This window comes from Perca fluviatilis, chromosome 11 (assembly GCF_010015445.1).
Source record: "Perca fluviatilis chromosome 11, GENO_Pfluv_1.0, whole genome shotgun sequence".
Classification (NCBI taxonomy): domain Eukaryota; kingdom Metazoa; phylum Chordata; class Actinopteri; order Perciformes; family Percidae; genus Perca; species Perca fluviatilis.
In genome coordinates this window covers 4980879-5002421 of record NC_053122.1, presented here as the reverse complement: position 1 = coordinate 5002421, position 21543 = coordinate 4980879, and the positions used below count along the sequence as shown (strand labels likewise).

The following is a 21543-nucleotide window of genomic DNA, read 5'->3' as shown; positions in this document are numbered from 1 at the left end:
AGGTGACTCTCACAGGTAACCAGGCAGAACTTTGCTTTAGTTTCAGACGTGTTCGGTTGGATCTAGGGCTGCTATTTTCATAGTGGATTATTATCTATTATCTCGATGAATGGATTAGATGTTTGGTCTCTAAAATGGTAAAAAACGTGGTTCATAGTTTCCCAAAGCCCAAGATGACGTCCTCAACTGTCTTGTTTTGTCCAAAACTCAAATATATTAAGTTTACGGCTGCAACTAACTATTATTTTCATAGTTTATTAATCTGTTGATTTTTTTTCTCAATTAATCGATTAGTTGTTTGGTCTCTAAAATGTCAGAAAATGGTGAAAAATGTGGATCAGTGTTTCCCAAAAAGTCCAAGATGACGTTCTCAAATGTCTTGTTATGTCCACGACTCAAACATATTCAGTTTCAGAAACTAGAACAATATTCATATTTAAGAGGCTGGGATCAGAAATTTTTTACTTTTGTCTTAAAAAATGACTGACTAATCGATTATCAAAATAGTTGGCGATTAATTTAAGAGTTGACAACTAATCGATTAATCGTCGCAGCTCTAATTCAGTTTCCTGTCCCAGAGGAGAGAAGAAACTAGAAAATATTCACATTTAACAAGCTGACATCACACAGGTTTTACTTTGACTCAAACGGATTAATAGATTGTCGAATTAGTTGCCGATTAATTTAATAGTTGTAGGCAGTGGTGTAGTCTAGTTTTTTTTGTACTAAGTATACTGTAGTTTTTTCCCTCCCAGCCATATACAGTACTCGCCTGTCCCAGAGCAACAACTCCATAGGTTTTTTGTAACGTTACCGCGTAAAGCATCAGCCTGACCTGGCTCATTTTCTGTAGTTTCTGTAACGTTAACGTCTGCTGCAGTACAGCTTCAGGGGCAGGCTTACCAAAACACTGAAAGAGTGTAGTTTGAATGTGCTTTCGTTTCATATATCCACTTTAGTGATTCACGTAAGTTAATTTCAAATTTGCGCAGAGAATGACCGCCAAGCAACTGTGTAGTTGTTCCTCGGTGACTCGCAACACAGACGGGTGAATTTATGAACATACTGTAAGTGTGAAAGTTCTCACACAAAACAATCATGGGTACGTAACGTTATCCTTACGTTTTTGTAAGTGGGTATACGGAAATCCTTGACCTTTTCCTAATGGGTATACCTGCGTATCAGGTAGACTACACCACTGGTTGTAGGGCTGGGTACCAAATCCAATACTTTTTAGGCACTGACCGACTTGCCTCCTTAGTATCGAGTGTCGAAAAAATGCCTCGTCTTTAGATATCAATGTTCAATACCCAAAGGAGTAAATCTCATCAGTGTCAGTGAGCCAATAAGCACGCAGCATACTTCTACCAAGATCTAATAATGTCTGTGATTGGCTGTCTAACGTTACACGTTGTAAGAACTTGCAGGAAATAAGGTTGATAACATCTAGTTGGATGATGTGTTTTTTTTAGCATGGAATGGCAAAAGTAGTTACAGAAATTTAATACATTTTTGGAGAGAATTTGTAAATGCAGTTATTTTGAGAATTTGGCTGCTTTCTGCTTGAAGGCCGATAGAGTAGTGATGTTTTCTAACGTTGTAATATTTCCAGCAGAGTGGCTCGAGTTCAGCATCTTTGCGTTCTTTCAGCCCAGAATGTTCCCTTTTTTGATATGTTTGAACTTGATGAGATTGGTCACTGATGCTAAAAGGCTTTCGTCATTGATCGTCTGTCAGAGGAGCTGAATGCTGCTGTGACCTTTCAGTTGTGGTCTGCTGCCCCTTCAGACACAAAAGCACTGACATTTCATGTCATTTGTGATGGCCACGCTCATTGATCCGGAAGGAACATTCACAAATCTTTTACTGGTTTTCTGCTACTCTTTTAGCACCACAACTCCAAGCGGTAGTTACATGTATAACCCCGGCTCTATGAGTTCCTATGTCTGTGGTGGTCAGGAAGTAATGTACAGTAACGGGCCGGGCTACATTGCATGCGTAACGTATGTGGAGCGGATGTTCCAACACTACGCTTTCACTATAATCAGTGAAACTGGCGACACCGGACACGAGAGCAGCGCGTAGTGGTGCGTATGCTCCGGAGATCTGCTCTACAATTGTAAAAATAGGACAGTCTAATATTTATATTTTTTACGTGAAGTGTGTGCGGTCCTTTTACACAGAAATGGATCATAAAGTGTCATTATTTCTTTTAAATTAAACTACCAATCTACAGGAAACCACTTAATGACTGCCAACAATATTGGCAGTTTGATTTTGAGAGTTTCTGTTTTTATCATCAATATTGGTCCACTAAAAGTTCAGTTTTTTCCACTGACAGACTCAGATTATTATTCTAAGTGTCTGACAACATTATGGAAAGGATCCCTACAGAGATAGACCTTTTAGTTAAAGAGTAAGATCCTTTTTGTTTTACCAAAAACCGCTCCAATATCACTAAACCCACCAGACTCCATGTAAATAATCAGTACTTTTAGCGTGTATAGAGACATCATATTTCCACATGTAAATGGGTGAATTAAGGGTTTATTTCAACCAAACCAGAGTGGTGATTGTTTCATAGTTTTATTTTGTTTCTGTTAACTTTGAATGAAGTCTGGTGGGTTTGGCGATAGCAATTTCGTGGATGTCTTTATGTTTAAAAAAAGGATCTTACTCTTTAACAGAAAGGTTGACCTCCTTAGAAATCCTTTCCATAATATTGTCAGACACTTGGAATAATAATCTGAGTCTGTCAATGGCAAAACAAGCACTTTTGTGGATGTAAATTGAAGGTGCGCAATTGCCCAATAACTTACATTGTAGCTTGTTTTGCTGACATCCGACTGCAGCGATCTTGCTTGGACTAATGTTAAAGATTGTTGTTCCCATCAGTCACTTAGACACAGAAATGGAAAAATAGGGTTGAAAAAAACGAAGTTACCCTTAAGCAGAGGAGCTTAAAGGGGAACTATGCAGTTTTTTTTAGCCCCTTCAATGCCTGTGATCGGAAAACCACCCTTGCAACTTTCAGCTGGCGAATGTATGGCGTGATATCAGGTCTCGCGATGTAACTAATTGCTTCACGGCACTGCACACATACGCACCATTCAGGAACCGGCTAACAAGGTAGAGATGGAGTTTTTCACACTATCGTCACGGCTGAGCCGGCAAAAAGAAGCAGAAAGCTAGGAAATCATTATCGGAGGAACAGAGAAAGGGAAAAAAACGGCAGACTGACTGAGAGAGGAGTCAGACACGAGTAAACATAGGAGCTGCCAAATATCTATTCCGAAGATGTAGGGGGGGCTCTATAGAGAATCCTGTAGGGGGGGCTCTGTAGAGAAACCTGCCAGCAAAAAGTGAGAAAACGGCCAAATGGCCAAAACTGCATAGCGCCCCTTTAATATCACCTGGAGTTAGGAGGGTATATGGAGTAAGGTTAAGGGGGCGTCACTTCGTTAAAGTTTTCACTGTCGTGTTCCCAGAGCGGTCTGTGCTCTCAAGTCTTTGAAGCTTCCATTTTCATCAAAATGTTCTCGTCTCTAGGCTTCCTGCAGCCTTTATCTGATGCACATTTTCTTCAGTCAGACCTGACGGCAGCAGTTTATGACCGAATGTCAGGAGCCCCGTGTGCCCTTTGCTAACGGCCGCGTCTTTGTCGTTGTGTGTTGCAGGAGTGTGTGGCTGCTGCGGGCCGCTCAGGCCGAGGTACAAACGCCTGGTGGACAATATCTTCCCTGAGGACCCCAAAGTAAGTCACTGCAAGCTGTCACGCTATAAACCATCTTTTTTTTTTTGTCGAGAATGGTCATTAGTTTTAGTGAAATTGTAGTCGTTTGATTTTTTGTTTTTTAGAAATTTTCGTTTTGTTTAGTTTCATGTTTGTCGTGCATTTTAAATGTTTATGTTTTCTAAGCATTTCGAGGCTACAGCTCTGTACATTTTGTACAATGATGTATGTAAAAGTTTCAAATTTATTTCATTTATATAGCACTATAAGCATACAGGTTTGCACCAAAGTGCTTCACAAAGACAAAGAAAACATATGTATACAAGCATAAAACACACCTAGATATGCATGTATACATATATGTATGAATGGGCAATATATCAATATAAATCGATATTGTGATATGAGACTAGATATTGTCATTTTTTTTTACGATATTTTGGATATCATAATATGACATAAGTGTTGTCTTTTCCTGGTTTTACAGGCTGCATTACAGTAGTGTAGGGCCGGCTACACACTGGCTGCGTGGCGTGAGCGTGGCGTTTCTGTTGCGTGGTGGCTGTGTGGCGTTGTCTACGTCTTTACACACCAGAAACGTGTGTGACGCAGCGCTGCTGCTGCTGCTAGCCTTGTCTGTACACGTTTCCCATTGATTTACTGCACTCAAGCAGTAGTATACTTCATGTTAAACATAAATATATATACTGATCTGATTACAGCAAAGACAACGTCGGCAGTATTGACGGCAAAATAGGCTATGGAATATTTCCTTCTGTATTGACAGGTGCAATATTTGAAAATTATAATTTTTTTAAATTACATTTATATATCTGCATTTATTGAAACATCAAAATGTCATTTATTAATTTGTATTCGTGTCAAATGACATTTAAACATTTTTCCTATTCTATTTTGCCTGGAAACACAACACGCTTGCGTGTCGCGTGAAAAAATAGGCGTCGGTTCTATTTCTAGCAAAAGTCAAAGTCAAGTCAAAGTCAAAGAAATATAAAGGGACACGCCACGCAGCTGGACGCTCACACCACGCAGCCAGTGTGTAGCCGGCCTAAGTGTTCTCTTATTTGCCTTTACCCGCTTAGTCATTATATCCACGTTGCTGATGATTATTTATCAAAACTCTCATTGTGTAAATGTTTTGTGAAAGCACCAATAGTCAAGGAACAATTTGAAACACAAATTAAAACCCATGAAATACAGGTTAAAACAGGAAATACAGAGGGGGAAAAACATGTAAAAGTAAAGACAGGACAAGAAAACTGTAGAAAACAGAGAGTCTTGTACCTCATCAGACAGCATGCGGCGGTCCCAGTGCGGGCTGTTAGCAGCGTTATTAACACTGTGATTGGTGCCCAGTTGTTACCCCAGTCTTGAGATTGCCGTGGAGAGCCGGTGACACCTCCGCCGCCGGAGAGCTTCCCAGCCACAGCACAGACGTGATTAAAGGGCCACGGAGCCACACGGACGCTCCCAGACTTTAATCAGTCTGGTTATTAAATGTGACACGGCTTGGATAACAGGACCATGGCCAGTTATTATCACCCGTTTGATTCCTCGACCCCTTGTTAATCAAATCAACGCTTAAGTGTTTGTGGTTTGCCCCATACACAAGGGAGTGTTTTTTTTTTAAACTTACATCCCCCCACCCCCCCTCCCCCCATCATCTTCTCAAGTGCCTTTGGTGTAAGCAAACAGTTGTAGTGGGAAATGGAAATGCTTGGACGGTCGATCCCTGGTCAATTTAATTATGGCTTGCCAAGGGGCTGAAAACCAAATATATTTATATAAGCTGGCGGCTGGCTGCTGTCATATACAGTATAGTCTCGCATTGCCAGACCTATCTCCACAGCGCTGGGGGGTAAGGTCTGGCTACACCATAGATGCATTCTGGGATAGAAGGTTTACTTTGAACCAATCACAATCTCAAGCTTCGGACCATTGGCGATTTTAGACCCTTGTTTAATATTCAGTCCCTCCCAGAAAAATGCGATCGCATAATTCAACGCATAATCAGCCAAAGTCCGCATATTTATGCAGGAGGGGAATCACTTTTTATTTTTATTTTTCATCAAACCGCAATTTTTGCAAGTTCCCACAATTTCATCGCATAAATATCTTTTTTTTTAAGAAAACGTGCCGCATAATCAGGGATTTTTGCACGCAACAATCACAAAAAAACTCCACATTTTTCTGGAAGGACTGAATATTAGTGCTTAAAGTGAGAGTTTGCGAACTTGTCTGTTAGTGACCGAGGACAAACAGTTACAGGTTCAAAGGGCCTGAAACAGGTTTAGTACCCTGTGTGGCTGTCGCCGATGCTACGCACCTGTAACCCCGTCAAGGAAAGGGTTAACAGAAACGTAGTGTTGGCCAATCAGAGGTGGTTGTGCCAGACTCCCGCCTTTGGCTGAGTGTCTATCTGATCTGTCAGAGGGAGAGCAGGAGACGGTTGGGAAGTTTAACGTCGGTAGTCCCCAGAGAAGAAGTTGGTCATTTCATGGCGCAGATCAGAACCCAAATTGAAACGCAAGCAACTAAAATTGCTGAATGTTAGAACAGTGTGTCAAATTGGTCGTTATTACTGAGACTTAGAAAGTCTCAGGTTTAGTTTCATCATAGTGTTCATCAACGTTGTTGTTCAGTAGCTAGCTCAGAGATTATCGGCTAATGAAATTACTGATTTCGGGCACTGTATCCGTGTCACATTCTCATTAGGGGCTGAGCCCCCCGAAATTAGAATCAGAATCGGCTTTCTTGGCCAGGTTTGTGTTAACAAACAAGGAATTTGACTCCGGTTAATATTTGCTCTCAAAGTACAACACTCACTAAAAACAGAAAGGACAGTAAGAAATATAAAAATAATACTGTTAAGTATACAGTATAACAATACAATAGGAATTTACAAAAGAATATACAATAACAGTTAAGATTTAAATTTAAATATAGTGCAAGGCAGTTCAGTGCAATGGTAATATAGGTAATATAGGTCTGATCCTAGAATTGCCCCAGCTGTGGACGCAGCGATGAAAGGAAGGAACTTGTTTTGGTGGAACATTTGCACCCCGCAAAAGAAAAGGCCATATACAATACTAAAAAATGTTTTAACTGTTGACACAATACAGTAACGTGTTCTGGACATACAGTACAAGGTCTTCAATCGCCAGCGACGACATATGAGAGGCTGAAAACAGCATTCTTTGCCATTTTTGCATGCAAAATGACTTACTAACGATTGGTGATAATTTTCCTATCGATCGACCGATGGATTAGTCGACTAGTCACCGCAGCTCTTAACCCACGTGCCTGTGGACTGCCCCGTGTGTGTCTCCAGGATGGCCTCAGTAAATCGGACATGGAGAAGCTGACCTTCTACGCCGTGTCGGCGCCAGAGAAACTGGACAGGATCGGAGCTTACCTGGCCGAGAGGCTGAGCCGAGACGTGGTGCGACACCGCTACGGGTAAGTCGCTCATTGGATTTTTGAGTTTTCCTTTTTTTTTTTCGCCCAAGAACTCCTGCCCGCTTCTCCAAAACTGGAGAACTGTAGCTCATACAACCTAGGCATGGGGCTGCTTACCGGTTTCAAGGTCTACCGCGGTTTGGGCGAAGTAAGGGTTTCAAAAACGGCTCCAGTTTTCTGTCATACCGTTGCTGTTTTTTTACGAGTTGTCAAGGATAGACAGACAGTGTGGTTTAGAAATCCCTCTTCCTGCCACTGTGCAGACAAAAATGTCCCCCATGTATTTTCTAAAAGAAGATTGGCAGTCCCAAATCAATACAGTGATTATAACGTCAGCGGTGCTGTTTAATTGGCCGTGATTTTTATTCCCAGAAGCTAACAGCCGGAGTGCAAACACATCTCTCTCTCTCTCAAATTTTCCATCATACCATTCCCGCGGTATGAGCTGTTTTTTTTATGAGTTGTCAAGGAGAGGAAGTGCAGTTTAGAAATCCCTCTCCCTGCCAGTGTGCTGGCTCATGTCTAGTGGCAAGGCAAGGCAGCACATTTCAGCAACAGGGCAATTCATAGTGCTTTACATACAACATTAAAGAGCAGTTAGAAATTGATTACAAAATTAAAAACAGATAAAGTGCGAGAATAGAAGTTACAATGCAGTATGAGAAATTAAACATTTAAAGAGCAGTTTAAAACAATAAAAAATATAAAAGCAGATAAAATACGAAAACTTTAGGCTGCCAGTGTGGGACAATGTATAAGCCGTTGCTCTAGACATGTAATCCAGAACGGGCCGGTCCCACCGGTCTCGCTTTTTAATTCTCTTTATATGCTTTTATAGTTTGTCACACAGTTTCAACAATGCAACTTCAGTATAAGAAATGAACAATTATTTAAAGAAATTTTAAAAGAACTGAGAGTTGCGGCGGAGCTGCAGTTTTCTGGGAGCTCGTTCCAGAAACTGAGCGTAGGAGGCCGTCCCCTGTTTTATTGGCTTGTCAGTGGTCATTTTGAGGTTGCTTTCACTCCGTCTCGCTTGGTCCGTCTAAAACCAACCCTGGAGCGTTTTGGTCTGATAGTCCGGTTGGTTTTGGGGGCGGTGTGAAAGCTCATCTGAACTCTGGTGCGGATCAAACAGGTCCGCTTGATTATGGGGGGTCTCGGTTCACTTCCAAATGAACTAGAGCTCAGTTCACTTCAGGTGAGAACGCGATCCGACCCAAAATACAGGAAGTGAACCAAAAACGGAGCATTTACTAGCCTGCAGTTCTAACCTCTATATGATTTTAAGGGATGATTACTTTCAGATCCATAAGCTGTTCTGAGCACACATCGCTGGTCGTCTGTGTGACATCATCATCTCTTCTTCACTCGCTGTCTGTCAACTGCTCACATTGTTCGCCTTCTTCTAAAATATTAGAAACAAGCAAAGCTATAGTGCGTAGTTTCTGTCTCCTCCATGAGGAATTCTACGTAATGACAACAAAAAGTCGGCGCGTCAGCATCATACAAGCCTTCTGTGATCACGCCCCCACTCCTCCCCCCCCAAGCAGAACCAGAAAACCTGAGACGTTATAAATGTGGTGTTGCTCCATTATTTCTGAGAGCAGTGTCGGCGAGTTTTCGGACATTCTGTCCAATAAACAAGCGACCGCCTCCACCGCGTGCCGTGTGTTTACAGCGTTTGACAAAGTGCAGTGTGAACGCAAACCGAACCAAATGAGAAATGCAACAATGTTGCAACTTCACCCCCGAATCGCACCCAGTCCACCGAACTATAGGCGTGAAAGCGCCCTAAAGCCGCCTACACGTGATAGACGGTAAAACCGCTTTGCGCCGGCCGTTCCGTTGATCTCCTACGGGGGAGAGCGGTGCGCTCAAAGTTCAAATTATTTCAACTTTGACCTAGTTGCTGCTGACCTTTCGAAAGCGCAACCAATGAGATAACAGCTGTCGTTAACCCAGCAACGGGAAATAGCTTCCTTGCCACCCTTGATGACGAATACCTGCGCTGCACTTTGCCCTCTGCGCTTCGCTCAGCGCCCTGCCTAGCGCATACGCAGCGAGCAAATGGCTTATCACGTGTAGGCGCCTTAAGAAACTAATGATAATTTCCAGTCTGGATGGCCTGTGTGCAGGAATGTGGTGATAGCCATGGAGGCTCTGGACCAGCTGCTGATGGCCTGTCACTCCCAGAGCATCAAACCCTTCGTGGAGAGTTTCCTGCAAATGGTGGCCAAGCTGCTGGAGTCCAGAGAGCCGGACCTGCAGGTCCTGGGGACCAACTCGGTAAGAGAAATGACCTTCAGTCTGGTTAGAACAGGAAATGACAGCAGAACATTACAATGGCGGTAGGCCTGTAACAACTATTACACGATTTTCAACTCGCAGTACTTTTTAAGTAATCGCCTTTTCTTTGTTTAACCGCTGCCAACATTTTGGGACAGTTATTATTACCGTACCTGTGTCTAAAACATTGGATAAGCCAGAGCAAATAATATATGAATATCACTCAACAAGCTTAAAGACTATACTTGCTAAAAAAAGTCCAATGGGGACAAACTGAGAAAAGTCCTTTAGTCACATTCATATGGCTTAGGTGGCCGCCCAAAACGGCTCGGGTGCTTGCACCAGTAGCGGAGATAGCGTGGGTGCTTGGGTGCGGCTGCCCCAGGGACCCGTGCCAATTACGGGGCCTCCTCAAACGCCGCCGATCTTGCGTCACTTGACGATAACGGGGGGGGGCCTTGCCAAGTGACACATGCAGATTATTAGCTGAAAGAAGCTTATTACCGCATATGATCTCACGTTGTGATAATCCAGCTCTTCTTATCAAACGTAACAGTCCCTTAAACTCACGGTTACCATGGTAAACCAGCACAACAACAATTACCAGGCGACAAATCACTACATTCTAAGCAGACACATTCAAAAAACTAAATTGAAGTTACATTTGTATTTCGAACAAACTGCAAAGCAAATTTTAACACAACTCTATTTACCGCCTTGCATCATGGGCCACGCTGTCTTTATTTTTTCACGTCGTTATTTCGTTCTTGAGTCAGTGCGACAGTATAACCTTCAAATGCATAATGCAACCCCCCTTCTGTCTGCTTCTTTCTCAAATAGCTTTTTAATTTATTTTTTTTCTCAAAAATTAGACAATATTTATCCAGGGAGTACAGTTACAGTGGTTTTAGATTTTAAAATGACTTGGGTAGCAGAGGGCTCCGTGATGAAGCTCCGCCCCCACTGTACTGAGAGCCTAGCTCCGCCCCTGGCTTGCACCCAGACCTATAATGCCAGGGAAAATCCTGGAAAGGGCTTTGAAACACATGGCTGTCAGGGAGCAGGCTTTAGGTCACGATAATGGTGAGAAGGAAGGAAAGAAGGAAAGTATTTTCTGTGTCAGGGTGCTCTGTTCCTGAAGGTAGTCATTTTTTTGTGCCTTTTTCTTGCTGCGTGATTGATTTCCAAGCTTTTGAGCACATCTCTGGTCAACACAAGATTTAAAGTAATGCTTTTGCATGATTCTTTGTGGAGAAAGAAATTCAGTTTTACAGATTAATGACATTCACGTTGATTAAATCGACTGATGGATTAGTTGACACAATCATATTGTCCATTATAAGGTTTAGGTGCATCGCCTAAAGACATATGAATGTTACTAAAAGACTGTTCTCAGATTTAATGATTGTAGTTTGGACTTCTTTAAGTTTTGTCTTTAGGCTTTTTGAGTGTTTTTTATTTATTGTCTGCCCTAGCTTTTCCAACGTTTCAGACACCGATATGGGAATAATAATGGTCCAAAATGATGCGAAAAAAGGGACGCAAAACTACCACGAAGACACAAACCGACTACAAAGAGACGCCACGTGACCACAGAGACCCAAAACAACCCCAAAGGAAACCGAAATGACCAAAAAGAGACTCAACACGACTACAAAGAGACACACAATTCCACAAAGAGACACAAAACGTATGGGAGAAATTGGATTTTTTTTTTTTTTATTGAAAAACATATTTTCTTGAGGAAGGACGCCTAAACCCCCTCGCCAAATTATGCGCCCCTAAGTCTTCTACAAAGCTCTATGAGTGTAAGTCGACTAAGACCATCAGCTGGTAAAATATATGAATTTATTTAAATCACTTCTCCGGACATGTCGGCCATCACAATATACTGTATACGCATAAGGAAAATTGGAAATGTGGTAAGGAAATGTAAACGTTGCGTAGTGAAAATAGATGCATGTTTCTATTGAAAAATGAAATGAGCCTGTGAGATATAAATCAAAGATTAAAATAGATCAACTTTCATTTGATTGGTGGTACAGACAAAAGATTTAGGGCCCTGTTTTAATGATCTGAGCGCACGGCATGAAGCGCCTGGTGCAGGTGTGTTTAGGGCGTGTCCAAATCCACTTTTACTAGTTTGATGGCGGAAATAAGGGTCCATGCGCCGGGCGCCTGGTTCTAAAGGGTTGTACTTAGTGTCTTCATTAATTCATAGGTGTGTTTTGGGCGTAACATGCAATCAACCAATCAGAGATCATCTCCCATTCCCTTTAAAACACCTCGGAGCATTGCTATTATGATGGAGGATTTGCTGAGCAGGAAGGAGAGATTTTCAGGAGAAGAAACTGATCTGCTCGTCCGTGAAGTGAAAGCACGTGAGCAGATCATATATGGCACGAGCACTGTGCCAACACAACTCCACGAGGTGAAGCAGGCGTCAAAATAACAATGAAATGCTGCGCTATTGACTTTAGACCAGGTTTTTGTTGGTCACTGGTGCGATCACTTCCCGCTGCCTCAAGATAGCAATATGCTCAGAATGCACCTGAACACACCTCCCTGTAAGACCAGCATGCCCAGAATGCACCTGAACACACCTCCCTGTAAGACCAGCATGCCCAGAATGCACCTGAACACACCTCCCTGTAAGACCAGCACGCCCAGAATGCACCTGAACACACCTCCCTGTAAGACCAGCACGCCCATGGGCCACTAGGGCTGGGCGATATGGAGAAAATCAAATATCACGATATTTTTTACCAAATACCTCGATATCGATACCGCAACAATATTGTAGTGTTGACTATCGGTGCTTTCACAAAATATTTACACAATGAGATTTTTGATGAATAATCTTCAGTAATGTGAATATAATGACTATGTGGGTAAAGGTGAATAGAAGAACGGTTACTTACAGTCTGGCAAGTTCAGAAAACTACATCACTTTACTGTAATGCAGCCTTTAAAACCAGGAAAAGACAAAACTTATGTCATATTACGATACTACAATATCCAAAATCTAAGAAGATATCTAGTCTCATATCACGATATCAATACAATATCGATATATTGCCCAGCTCTATGGGCCACAGATGGGCGCAGGTGCATTTGCTATTTAAACGACGTGGGCGCTGGACAGGAAACTGACAACTGGTCTTAAACAAGCAAAGACACTTGCGTCGTGCACTGCGCTGAGTACAAGAGAGGGCCCCAAAAGTTTTTTTTTTCACATACTGATTGGAGGTTAAAGGAAGTGATTTTACAATTAAAGTGTGATCATTTCTTCCCCTATAATATAGCGCGTGAAGTGAAACCCTGAAGTCTGCATGGCTTTTCCATCATTCTGACATCAAGTGTTCTACCATTATTATACTCTTTGTTTTGTACTTTCTACTTATTATACTCTTTATCAAAAAGTTCTGTGCGCTGGAGTACCCTCCTCCAAGTTTGAGCAGCCGGGCGACATAATAGCCTCCTATAAATTTATAATTTATTTGCTTATAATTCTCAAAGCAGTTTCCGTTAAGATTCTGTACATGTGTGTGCAGGTTGTTAATTTCAAAATGTTGCCTTAAAATGAGAGAAGCCCATTTGCTGTGAAGCCAAAGTCAAATGAACATGAAGCAACCAAACGCACACATGCAAGAAAACGGAACATAAAAGCCATCCGTCAGCTGCAGCCCAGAGGTTGATGTCAGCGGTTAAATACCTAATTTAACTTGTACTCTGGCGGTGGAAATGGCCCTTTACCATATCCTGTGAAAAGACTCCTTATTATTTGCCTCTATGAGCCGCCAGCAAAATGTCAGCCCCATTTCTCCTCCGCAGCCTTCTGAAGGTGAACCCAAAGTTGTTGTTCCCCCGCCCCCCCCACACTTCTTCCGTCTTCACACGTCCTATTCTGAGCCCGTCGTCCTTGCCATTGTCGGTGGTTCATCTGAGCAGACAACGGAGCCGTGGGTTCAGATGTGAAAGCCGTTGCATTATTTATGTGTGGTATTTAGAGTCTGACAGAGGAGGAGATGGGATGCAGAGACAGTTAGGTGAGTTGGGAGGGTGGAGGAGGTGTGTGTGTGTGTGTGTGTGGGGGGGATTGGTTTAGGTAAGAGCCGTGTTAATTAAATTTCCCTCATGCGGCCGGCCCGAGATGCTCTGTTTAATGTCTGTTTTACATCTTCGCCGAGGAGAACGAAGCGCTGGTGTTTGTGGAGCCCGAGCTGGGACTCATTAGTTCCAGACATTTGGGTTTTTGTGGAGACTCCTCTGCAGAGATGCTCACAGCGGGCTGAAGAACATAATCGACCTCATGGCCTCTATCGCCCAATGTCCGGTCACATGATTAGACCGGTTGGAAAAAGAATAGCCAACAGTTATTCCAGATGATCCAGACCAGTGGTTCCCAAGTTTTTTCAAGTCAACGACCCCTAAACTGACCCGTTAGACCACTGACCCCCATCTGATAACATTTTGTCCCAGGGTCCCTGCTCCGATCGGAGTTTTGCTCTTCGATGTTTTGTGACAGAAAGTGTATGAAAGCTGTGACAATAGTTATACATTGTCTCATGAAGACTCTGGGCCCGGTCTAGCATCTGGCGCAGCGCAGAGCCCGACGCAAGTCTCTTTACTAGTTTAAGACCGATGCAGGTGTCAATTTCCCTTCCAGCGCCCGCGTCGTTTAAATAGCAAATGCGCCTGCGCCCATCTGCGTGCTGGTCTTACAGGGAGGTGTGTTCAGGTGCATTCTGGGCGTGCTGGTCTTACAGGGAGGTGTGTTCAGGTGCATTCTGGGCGTGCTGGTCTTACAGGGAGGTGTGTTCAGTTGCATTCTGGGCGTGCTGGTCTTACAGGGAGGTGTGTTCAGGTGCATTCTGGGCGTGCTGGTCTTACAGGGAGGTGTGTTCAGGTGCATTCTGGGCGTGCTGGTCTTACAGGGAGGTGTGGTCAGGTGCATTCTGGGCGTGCTGGTCTTACAGGGAGGTGTGTTCAGGTGCATTCTGGGCGTGCTGGTCTTACAGGGAGGTGTGGTCAGGTGAATTCTGGGCTTATTGCTATCTTGAGGCAGCGGGAAGTGATCGCACCATTGACCAACAAAAACCTGGTTTAAAGTCAATAACGCAGCATTTCATTGTTATTTTAACAGAGCATTAGTAAAATGCTCCTAGGCTCGTGCACAGCAGCGCGCACACTATGCTTGTTACACAAACAGGGACACCCAGCAGCACACACACATGCAGAAGATTACAAATAAAAATATTAGGGTGCAAATCCTCCATCATAACAGCAATGCTCCAAGGCCCAAACGCGCCTGGCTTTTAAAGGGAATGGGAGATGATCTCTGATTGGTTGATTGCATGTTACGCCCAAAACACACCTCTGATTAATGAAGACACTAAGAACAACCCTTTAGAACCAGGCGCCCTGCGCACGGACACTTTTTTCTGCCGTCAAACTAGCAAAAGTGTATTTGGACACGCCCTAAACACACCTGCTCCAGGCGCTTAGATCGTTGAAATAGGTCCCGTTGTCTCATTGTGTTATTTCTGGATTGAATTATAGTGAAAATCAATGATTCCCTTTTTTGCTGGGTACCCTCTGGAACCCCTTCAAGGATCCCTGGGGGGTCTCTGAACCACTGAAAACCACTGATCTAAAACCACTTTACTTGGAGGTCAAACTAAAAGTGAGAACACCTGAAATGTTTCTAATAATCCGTCATTGAACAGGAAAACCGTGTTGATTATGTGGACATTATGGGTCTGTTAACTGCGATAGATGTTTATAAAAGATACTTAGGTTAATCATTTTCACCGTGGTTTGGTTTCAACATGTCTGATCATCTGACTGCTCGTTTTTCTTGACTTGTCGAGGCCCATCAAAATATATATTTCGACAAATTTGGTGAATAATAGACAGATTTTGCAGAAGGATAAAAAAAAATGAAGCAAATTGGGAGAAATTGTCTTTTAGGCAGAAATGTGTTTGGCTTGTTCTTTTTTCTTGATCAAAGTGGGAGGAAGTGCTGCGCTGAAATGTTTGCAGTAACTTTTCTGCTGACTAACAGACGAAAAAGAAAAGCCTCGGGGGACGAGGTGATAAATCATTCTGTAAATATTATACAAAGGTTTTCTAATCAATCTAAGAATGGCATATTCACTGCAAGAAAACACGCACCATTTATCACCTTCAATGTAACTTTTTCTCCCTCTTACAAAAGAACAGTGTTTCTGGTTTTTTTACCCTGCCCAGCATGAGTGTGTGTGTGTGTGTGTGTGTGTGTGTGTGTGTGTGTGTGTGTGTGTGTGTGTGTGTGTGTGTGTGTGTGTGTGTGTGTGTGTGTGTGTGTGTGTGTGTGTGTGTGTGTGTGTGTGTGTCTCTCCTGTCTGAGCCGCCAGCCAGTCACCGTTTCCAAATGTATCTGCCAGTTTACTTTATCACAAGAAATTGGCAGGCTGCGACGGCTAGAAGTGTCTCTCCCTCCACTCCGTCTCAATAGAGGAGACACTCATCAGTCCACACTCAGACACACCAAGCCACTGAGTCAGACTCACAGGGGACTTTATTTATAGCCTGTGGGGCCGGAGGTGCCACACATTCAGACAGTCGTTTGCCAAGAAAATCTGTCCGTTCAATCTTCTTCACATTTCCTTTTTTTTTGTTCCCCCGATCCGATTTAAAAGAACCGAAAGAAAACGAGATTACCCAGATTTCTCCCAGCATGTGCCCAGTTTAAAGGTCCCATGGCATGAACATTTCACTTCATGAGGTTTTTTTAACATTAATATGCGTTCCCCCAGCCTGTCTATGGTCCCCCAGTGGCTAGAAATGGTGATAGGTGTAAACCGAGCCCTGGGTATCCTGCTCTGCCTTTGAGAAAATGAAAGCTTAGATGGACCAATCAGGAATCTTCTCCTTATGAGGTCATAAGGAGCAAGGTTACCTCCCCTTTCTCTGATTTGCCCGCCCAGAGAATTTGGCCCACCCATGAGAGAGAGACATCACGGCTTTCAAACGAGTAAAGTGGCAGTTGGTCAAGGCCACACCCCCACCCTCCACCTTGCCCCCCCCCCCCTCTCTCTCTCCTCCTCAATAGCACAGACACAGAAATGGCACATCCTAAGGAAAGCTCATTGTGGGACTGGCTCTAGTGGCTGTAATTCTGCACCAAGGCTGAATTTCAGGAAAGAGACTTCAGATACAGTATTAGGGGACCACTAAGGTCTATATAAAAGAGACTTCAGATACAGTATTAGGGGACCACTAAGGTCTATATAAAAGAGACTTCAGATACAGTATTAGGGGACCACTAAGGTCTATCTAAAAGAGACTTCAGATACAGTATTAGGGGACCACTAAGACCTATATAAAAGAGACTTCAGATACAGTATTAGGGGACCACTAAGGCCTATATAAAAGAGACTTCAGATACAGTATTAGGGGACCACTAAGGCCTATATAAAGAGACTTCAGATACAGTATTATTAGGGGACCACTAAGGTCTATATAAAAGAGACTTCAGATACAGTATTAGGGGACCACTAAGGTCTATATAAAAGAGACTTCAGATACAGTATTAGGGGACCACTAAGGTCTATATAAAAGAGACTTCAGATACAGTATTAGGGGACCACTAAGGCCTATATAAAAGAGACTTCAGATACAGTATTAGGGGACCACTAAGGCATATATAAATGCATCCAAAGAGCACCATGTCATGGGACCTTTAACCATAAACCAATTGAACACTTCTGAAAGTGTGAGGGAGGGCTTCCCCGTAGTCCTTATGCTTTCTTGCCTCACAGATTTCCTTGGACTAGGGTGGCACCTAAATCATGTTTTGCAGCTGCTGCCGTGGTCCTGCTCTACGCCCTGCACGGCCACTACTATTATTTCTAGTCAAAGTTCTATTATCCTTATTGTTACTGTAAATGCCACGGTTCATCATACCAGCTGCTGTAATTATTATGAATCATATTTCTCTATATCTGTATCAGTGTCTCTGTGTCCGCAGCGGCAGATGGCCGCCCACCAAGAGTCAAAGTCTGTCTGAGGTTTCTGCCTGTTGAAAGGAAGTTTTTCCTCTCCACTTTTGCACAAAATACTTGCTCTTGGGGGGAATTGTTGGGTCCTTGTAAATTATAGAGTGTGGTCTAGACCTACTCTATCTGTATTGTGTCCTGAGATAATTTTGTTGTGATTTGACACTATGAATACAATTGAATGGAATTGAAATGTGCTTTACCAACAGCAAGTCGTCTCCGTTTTCTCATCTAAACTCTGGACAATGCTCGATGAATCAGGTCTTGACATAGATTTTCAGATGTGTTCTCACTTACATATGAAGCATATAATGTACATTAGACATACGAGATTTTTGATGATCGTTAAGCCCAAATTGAGAACTGAGAGGGAAAAACCGCCCAGTCTAACCGCTAATCGTCATCATTATCTGAGTCAGGGACTCAGGGGGCAGCGCTCTGTTTGCGACACAAGACATCAACACTGATAAACTGCAGATGCTAGGACTCCTGATAGTTTCCTCCAAACTGCTGTTAACTTCCTGTGTACTTTCTGTTGACAAACTGTCACCTACTGACGAGACGGAGGTGCAGAAATGTCACTTGTGATGGGGTTACAGGAAATAAACACAGCTAATGCCAAGGGAAAACTTTGCTTCAGGCTACGGTGTCCAACTTCTTGGCTTGAGTCACCAAACCGTCTGCCTCCTTCGCCTCAAACTGTCAAGCTGACACGCCAACAGGGTCAGCAGTAAAGCAGCAGCAGCCCAGGCCAGAAAAAAAACTCTTTATACACTGAACAAAATTATAAACCCAACACTTTTGTTTTTGCCCCCATTTTTCATGAGCTGAACTCAAAGATCTAATACTTTTTCTACGTACACAAAAGGCCTATTCCTCTCAGATATTGTTCATAAATCTGTCTAAGTCTGGGTTAGTGAGCACTTCTCCTTTGTTGAGATAATCCATCCACCTCACAGGTGTGGCATATCAAGATGCTGATTAGACAGCAGGATTATTGCACAGGTGTGACTTAGGCTGGACACAATAAAAGGCCACTCTAAAATGTGCATTTTTACTGTATTGGTAGGGTCCGGGGGGCGTCCGAAAACCAGTCAGTATCTGGTGATAGGGTTAGGGTTCATCTCTCTCTCTCTCTCTCTCTCTCTCTCTCTCTCTCGACCTGACTGCAGTTCGTCATAGTAACCGACTTGAGCGGGTAAATGCTCACATTTGATGGCGTCTGGCACTTTGGAGAGGTGTTCTCTTCACGGATGAACCCTAACCCTTACACCAGATACTGACTGGTTTTCGGTTTCTTGTGGACATGTATGGCAATAGGCCAGTTTGTAAATGTGAGACTGCTGCCCTAATAACTTAAAGTTAGACTTAGAGTTAAAGTTACAGAAACAGCCTGCTGTTTTTATTAAAAATGAAAACAAATAACTTTCAAAATGGTTTCTATGTAGCCAAACAGCAGCTATTTTAGTCACTCTCTGACTGAAGGTCTGCTCATTCATTGACATCCGTGCCAGATCCAAGATGGAGGAGCTTCTAAGTTGTAGTGGGAGGAGTGCTTAAATGGACACATGCATGACAGTGTTTCAATGCAGCGAAATTTGTATAAGAAGGTTATGAATAAGGCTATTGAAAATCTATCTTGCTGGCGTGTTCACTGTGATGTTGTTAAAGCAAGTGTTTTATTTCGACAGTTTGCTTGAAGAAATACTGCTTTTTAAGACTGCTATCATCAGCAAATAATTGAACCTGTGGTCTCAGTGCCTCACTAGGTTTTACTGTAGAAAGAAATGTTAGAAAGTCGAAAACTCTGTGACTCTTGCTGAAGCTTCAGACATCTTCCAGTCACCATTCAAAACTACAGGAAGTGAGTGTTGGACACGTAAAATAGGAGGATTTCAGAGGAAACTTAATTAGAAAAACGTCTAGTTTGTAATTGACTTTGATGTTTCCAAATGCTCACTGTGCAAAGGTTTAATGATCAACTTGAAGTGGCGATGCTGGTGTAAATGGATTCTACTCTTTAGCACTTATGTCATTAGTATGCATAGATAAGTTAAACCATTCCTTTTCACAGGACTTTTTTTTTAATGCCTCCTTTTTAAATTGAGCTCTTTAAAATGGCCTGAGGGAGGCAAAACAAATTGCGCCGGTGTTTGTATCAGCCTCTAATTTTCTCATTGTATAAAAATCCTAACTGCTTTGCCACGAGGCATCAGTGAGGCAGGAAGCCTGTTGCTTTTTAAATATTCGTATTTACATGATGAAACCTCCGCTCCAACCAGTATTATTCCCTCTTCACTTAAAGCACTTTCACTCCGCGTGAAAGGCTTCAGTCTTCTGTTCAACTGAAATGGAAATTCCATCCATTTGTTTAAATTGCCTCAAGTGTTTTTTTGTGTTTTACAAGTTTAAAAGCGGAAAATTACCCAGATACACAAAGCTAATACCATTACGCTTATTTCCGTTGCAAAAGAGAAACCAGACTTTATATCATTCAACATTACATTATATTCATTAGGCAGATGCTTTTCTCCAAAGTGGCATTGTATTTTATACGACAGGGTTGGGTGGTCTTCTCTCCAAAAGTTGGATACTTACAGGCATCTTTTTATCTATAAGGCCCTAGCTGGATTAGCACTAAACCAGACCAAAAGTGGTGAAACGACAGACCGACCCACCAATCCAGCGGTTTTCCATGGAAGCCAACATGGCTAAAAAGCAAGGACGGAGCGAGGGGTGTGGCTCCTGGGGGTCCAGCCCCGAATGTTTTCTCAAAAGCCCCGATTCTTGACTTTGTCATTTCCCCCTCAGTCTTTCTGACTGGACTGACAAATCAGTGCAGCAACCCTACCTACGTTATGCAACTTAAATATAGCTATATAAATACCTCAACATTTGTCGTGTTCTGGTTTCAGAATGATAAAGACAGTTGCAGAACAACTACATACAAAACAGGATGTAAAAAAAGCAACAAAAGGACAAAAGTGTCAAAGGTTGAAATAAGCCATACAAATGTCAAAAGGATCCAAAAACAGAGACGAGCATTGAAAAAAATTGTGTCATGTTTACCCAAATGCATTTTTAGGCAATCTTTAATCAATATAGTGCATATAATCGCTTAATGATCATTCTCATGGACCCCCACTAGATTTGGGCTGAGCCCCGAATTGTAATGTCTGGCTACACCCCTGCTAAAAAGAAAACCGACTCTAAATTTTGTATTTGGTATGTACATTGTTTCATGACCAAATCAAACAGAATCAGTTAAGGGCCCCCTACACCACATGGCGCCCACACTCAAGTCCTGATCACAGTTCCCCATCAGCACCTCATAAACAGAACCCAGTAATCATTCCCCGCTCTCTACATGTGTCTGACGCCTGGATTCCCTCCTCTGCTGCAGTAACACGTTTGGGAAGCCACTCTCCTGTGTGTACCTCCTTCCATCTGAGCCATTACCCCCAGGAAAGGTTAGGTACAAAATGGGAGGAAATTACCAGGTAGAACGGCAGGGTTTTGGTCACCAATGCCGAACTGTACAGAGGCAATTTGTTGCAGTGGACAATGATAGGGTAGCGAGGAGCGCCACTCGAGCACGGCTGAGTGTGAGGAGAGAGAGGAGGCCTCTCCAGAGGGCACTCTGCGCGTGTTTAGAGGGAGGAAATTATAGCCTGGACAAACGGGGGTGGGGGTGGGGGTGGGGGGGCTCTCTAATGCTTATTATCATCCGTGTCATATTATAACGTTCATCCCCATGCAAGAATGTGACGGTATTTTTTACTGTGAGTCACTGGAAACGTTCCGCATGTCACTATGTTTTCGGTGTCTCTGTTTTCTCTCTCCATTGTTAAAGGGGTGAAAAGTCAATAAGCAGCTATGCCGCCTCTCTCACCTCTGAATGGGGGTTTGAACACCTGTGCAGGCAATCAGAGGTTGATTGAGGACAGTTTTTACATTTTTATAAACCAACACTTGAGCATTGAATATCTGCCCATGTGACGT

General features: G+C 42.9%; 1 protein-coding gene across 4 annotated transcripts in view; it reads left to right on the top strand.

Moving 5' to 3' along the window:
* The window catches only part of efr3a (EFR3 homolog A (S. cerevisiae)), a 168594-nt gene that overhangs the window by 61433 nt on the left and 85618 nt on the right, over positions 1-21543 (top strand). For all 4 annotated transcript variants that reach the window (XM_039815921.1, XM_039815920.1, XM_039815922.1 and 1 more), the window contains 3 exons: positions 3678-3754; positions 7086-7213; positions 9349-9499. In XM_039815921.1, coding sequence (XP_039671855.1) covers positions 3678-3754; positions 7086-7213; positions 9349-9499 — 356 coding nt within the window. The remainder of the gene's footprint in view (positions 1-3677; positions 3755-7085; positions 7214-9348; positions 9500-21543) is intronic.